At 53.1% G+C, this 5,086-nt stretch overlaps 1 protein-coding gene and 1 gene segment (V, D, J or C); both read left to right on the top strand.

Annotated features, from left to right (window-relative positions):
- Positions 1–3,905, top strand: part of LOC110391703 — a 7,564-nt gene extending 3,659 nt beyond the window's left edge. Inside the window, exon 2 of the mRNA XM_021383659.1 lies at positions 3,157–3,905. Within this exon, the coding sequence (XP_021239334.1) occupies positions 3,157–3,587 (431 nt within the window). The 3' untranslated portion in view covers positions 3,588–3,905. The remainder of the gene's footprint in view (positions 1–3,156) is intronic.
- On the top strand, positions 12–1,337 carry LOC110391704. The segment is given in 2 exon segments: positions 12–118; positions 898–1,337. Coding segments are annotated over 2 exon segments (474 nt in total).
- Positions 3,906–5,086: the final 1,181 nt, after the last annotated feature.

Here is a 5,086-nt window from a genome sequence, read left to right as displayed (position 1 = left end):
GTCATCTTGGGGCTGGCAGGTGGTTTTCTGACTCCTTCTCACTCAGCAAACAGGAGGGTCGGTCTCAGCATGCACCGCACCTATCTCGTCCTCACTGCCTTCCTGGGACAACTGCTGGGTAAGTGCTGCCTTTTTATCAAGGCATCCAGCTTCTCCTCAGGAAGCCCTCACCAGGTCTTTGTGGCAAGCAGCTCCTGAGGAACAACAGTAATTGGGCAAATATTGACTGACTGCTGTGGCTTTGCACCAGTTCTCTCAAGATATTGCTGGTGCTGGAAATGAGGAGGGAAGATGGAAAGGACAGGCCTCAGGACCATCTCCTGCTTTTGTCTTCCCTTCTCTCTCTCTCTGCTTTTCTCTTCTGCTTCCCCTGCTTCTTCCCCCAGAGATTGCAGCCATCTCTGCAGTCCCACATTTCAGCCTTTCCAACAGAACGAAGCAGATCCTGTCAAAGTCACAAGAGTGTCATTAAATATCTCATCAGCGTTAAAGGGATGCTGCCTGGTGCATACCAGCCATGGTCTCCAGTGCTCTGTTTGTCAGTACACCCAGAGATCACACTCGTCACCCTTCAGCTCAGCTTTCTGTATAGTGAGGGAATGAGCAGACCTCCATGATGACAGAGATGGGGAAGCAGGATGCATATTTTCCCAGTAGCTCCACGGGTCCCTCACCCTGTGGAGGCATGACAGGCTGTTCCCTGTTCCTCTCAGCAAGGGCACAGCACAGGATCCACTCTGGCCTACATGCTCGGGTCTCCTTGCTATGCCCAGACCTCCAGACTTTGCTGCAGGGCAATGGACAAGGAGCCTTCTCTCCCACTGTTTTGTATCCACTCTGCGTTGGCAGCCTAGAACCTTCCCTGCAGAGCTGTCCACCTTTGCTTTCTTCTTCCAGATGCCGTGGGGCAGACCATTGTCACCCAGCAAGAAGGACAGGTCACAGTGGAGGAGAGAAACACCTTCCAGACCACCTGCACATACCAAACACCTTACTTTTATGGCTTGTTTTGGTACGAGCAGAAGAAAGGCCAAGCCCCCCAGCTGGTCACATATCAGGCAGTAGCAGGCCCCAAGCAGAACGGCCGCTTCACCACGTGGCTCAACACCACCGGGAAATACAGCCTCCTGCAGCTGGCAGAAGTCGAGCTCTCTGACAGCGCCTTGTACCTCTGTGCTGTGCAGGACACCGTGGTGCAGGGAGCTTCCTTGGCTGTGCAACAACCCTGGGGAGGGAGGGGGTGTGTTTGTGCAAGGCGGAGCTCGGGGGAAGGGGCCCTCAGCTCTCCCCTGGCAGTGCTGCTTCCCCTGTGCACACAGTGATCTGCCGGTCAACATTCTCTACCTGAAGGAACTGATGTCAGTGGCTTGAGAGTGATGAAAAGTGATGAGAGACCCTAACCTGGAATTCCTCTTCCTTTACACTCCTGGATAACACAGCTTTTCCATGGGCTGTGCAGAGAACACTTGTTCCGTTATGATTTGTGTGCTCTGCTGTGCGCTGAGGGTTTTAAGCAACTGGTCTGAAACTTGCCTGAGCTTTGCAGTCCTGTGCAGAATGCTTCTCTGTCTTCACATTCTTGCCCAAAGTCCTGGCAGTGTGAACCTTCCCTGAGTGGCTCTTTGTGGAGAGCTCAACAGTGCTGGTACACAGCTTCAGTAAGAACTTTCTTCCCTAAGCTCCATGTGGAAATGGAGGAGCACTGGAGATGATGCCTGGTTTTCTAGTAGTAATCCTTCCTCAGGAATGCTTTCCTAATGACAAAAGCCCCCGTGAGTTCTCACCTTATCATCTGCAGTCCAGGGCTGCCCTTCATTCCTAGCAACTTGAGGAAAACCTTGAACAGGATCACATGGAGGCAGAGGCTGGGATGCAAAATACATTAATGACTCTGAAGAGGGAAATGAGTTTTCTTCCAAAGGGAGCTGTTGTGCTGGCATCACCAGAGCTGCCAAAAATCTGTGTTCATCACCCATGGTGAAGATCCTATAGGACATCCATCTGTCAGTCCCATAGAGTGAGAGAGGGCAGCATATCACCTGGACTGGCTATAGGGAATTATACACCCAGATGGGAAGTTAGCATTTAGCATGGGGGGCACTTTCTGGCAAAGTAGTGTCTGGAAATGCAGGAGAGGTCGAAGCACCCAGAGGTGATGGAGGCTCCATCTCAGTTGAGGATGCTGTCAATTGCAGCAGAAGTGGAGGATCCCACTATGGTGTTCTGTAGGTAAGAGCTGTGTGTGGGGCCAGGGTGAGCCACTGTTGTGGGAAAGGGTTTTAATGATGACAGTAGAGTTTTTCCCCTGCCTGACACAGGGTTACTTGCAGCTGTTGGCTGGTGAGGTTGTACCATAGGATGGGCATAGCAGGGCATGTCTCAGGGAGGCAAGTGGGTTTCTTGGCTTCATCCAGACAGGACACTTTTTTTTTTAATATGTTGGCCCTGCACTGCTCTAGAACTGAGGGTAGCATCCAGAGAAGTGACCATCCCCTGTGGCACGTGTAGTGAATGGAAAACATCCCAGCTAATGATATGGGCTGTGTGGCTGTTTCCACTTAAACTACCTTTTCATTTTCTGAATTTTGTTACTGTCAATGGTTTACGGGCGTTCGGCCCGATTCCGTGATGAAGGGGACGGGGGATCCACGGGTCCACGCCCCGGGAAAAGGGAAAAGGGGAAAAGGGTAAGGAGATGGCCCTGAGAGCAAAGAACAGCGGCAACAATCTGAGGAGAAACAAACTGATTTACTAAATAAGATATCGGAATGCANGCGGGGGGCCGCGGGGGGCCGGGGCCGCTCTCTCTTCTGGCCTTCCGGCTTCTTTCCGACCTGTGTCCCTCCCGAATGCCTCCAGCGAGCTCAGCTCACCGTTCCCTCCTGTCTGCCCTTTCTCCATGCGTTATTCTGTTTGATTAAAATTCCCTCCCTTCACTGCTTCCTGCCTCACGGCCTTTTGCTTTCTCTCCTTTTACCTTCTGGTTTGGACCCTCCTTCCAAATATCCCAGCTCTTTCTTTGACCCCAAAGTTAGTCAGACTTTCTGCCTTCCAGAAAGTGTACCTCTCCTCTGTGAACAGTTTTCTTCTTCTCTGCAATAGGTTTCCGTTGGAGCAAAGGGATTTTCTGAGTTTGCATTTTTTTTTTCTTCTCAGCAGTGGCTGTGAGCAGAGCCCAGGTGCAGCAGGAGCCGTCAGCAGAGACCAGCGAGGGCACCGGCATCAACATCACCTGCTCACACCCCAACATACAGGCCGATTCCATCCACTGGTACCGTCAGTTCCCGGGCCGAGGCCCCGCATTCCTCGTCAGCGCCGTTAAAGTCTCCAAGGAGGTGCCGGACCCGGCGGGGCGGCTGTGGGTGTCGGCAGACCGCCGCTCCAGCGCCCTGTGTCTCGATCGGCCCAGGCTCGGAGACGCGGCGGTGTATTACTGCGCCGTGGACCCACGGGGAGGGGAGCGGGGGTTCCGGCCGGGCACGAACCGCGGCGGGCGGGACGGGGCACGGTCCCGTCCGGGGCCGCAGGGGGCGCTGCCGCTCCTCCCGCCGGGGCCGCCTCGCCCCTCCCGGCCTCGCCGGACCTGACATTGCTGACATAGGACACGTCCCTCGCACTGCTCGGTATCTTCCGGTGTAAGGCTTTTCAGCTGCACACCTTCATGAGTAGGGCATAGAGAGGTCACAGACACCTTCAAGTGGTCCCCACAGTGGCTCTGTTTTGAGGCTACGTGATTGAGTGATAGCATTCAGCCTCTGGAGGTGAGGTCTGGTTTCAGCAGAGGCCACAGGAAGCTGTGTTGCCTGTGAGGGCTACTGGCTAATGAAGGCTGTGGATCAAGTCCCTTCTCAGTTCAAAGAGAATTGTAAGTAAAAAGGAAAGCAATAAACAAAGCACAGAATGACCCCAATCTGTAAGCAGAAAGGGAGACAAGGAGGGAGACCAGAACTCTTCAGGCCCTCATTGATGTGCCATCAGGTAACTACAGATGTTAGATTAGAAGTGAGTGAGCCTGAGCTTTGTGACTGAGAAGTGACAAGATGAAAACAAAGATTAGGAATGAGCTAGCGGGGGGCTGTGAGATCTATGCAGAATATTAAAGGGATGCTTAGGGGAAGGGTCAAAGGTGTGGGAAAAGGGAGTGTGGGGAGGAGCAAGGGGATGCATTGTAGGGGGGGGAAGAAAAAAATTTCCCATCAGTACACCTGCTAGGATGAGCCCTGTGCCTGACCACCACAACCAATCCTGTCTTCTTCTAAAGTCTTGACTTGTCTTTGAGACACTGAAACTGTGCTCTATTTGTCATGTGAGAGCACCCCAAGGTCTAGGCCAGTAGATGCAGAGTCTGGTGTGCAGGAGACATCTGCGTGCCAGCTACCAGGAAAACATGCACAACACATCAGGATTAAACCAGTGACTGGGAGGAAAGAGTTTTTAAGTCCGGGACAGAGATGGGTAAGGAAGTCCAGGGCCTGCATATGGAGGTTAGGCAGGCTGAGATTCCCTGGTAATATCTGAGGGATCACCACGAGTGTAGGGATGTGTGTGAGAGGAGTGGGTGACTGCACGCGTCTGTTGGCTAGCGGACAGCAGGCTGGCCTAGCCCAGGCAAAGGAGGAGACCCACCTGCTGGGTAAGAGAAGCCAGGCCCCAGGCAGGGGTATTCGTGCTGAGAGCCCGTGCTAACACTGATGGGATGTGTGATTGTGGGAGTTCTTGCGAATCTAGTGGGTGAAGGTGTGTGCTTCCCCTGTGGAACTGCTATCCTGATTAGCCAGAGAGGAGGAACAGGGCTTGGCTCAGTGCTTATGGTCTATGAGAGAAATGGTGGTGTTATATGGGGGTGTTGCTTATGGCAGTGAGTGCCCTGCCTGGGGCAGTCTGTGTGGGCAGCTGTGTCCTGTGTGGGTGTCCATGTGTGTGCCTTCCTTGGACACATGGTCAGGATTGCTGTGTTCGGTTTACGTGGCAAGATTTGGTAGAGGAAGAGGGTGTATGTGTATGTGGAAGGGAGGACTGTGTGAGGAGATTTCAGAAGCTGCTCCAAGTGAGAAAGAGAGAATGATCAAATTCTTGGCTGGGATGG

The sequence above is a fragment of the Numida meleagris genome, unplaced genomic scaffold (assembly GCF_002078875.1).
Source record: "Numida meleagris isolate 19003 breed g44 Domestic line unplaced genomic scaffold, NumMel1.0 unplaced_Scaffold463, whole genome shotgun sequence".
Taxonomy (NCBI): domain Eukaryota; kingdom Metazoa; phylum Chordata; class Aves; order Galliformes; family Numididae; genus Numida; species Numida meleagris.
The sequence above is the reverse complement of the archived record's forward strand: the minus strand, read 5'-3'. Positions and strand labels throughout refer to the sequence as shown.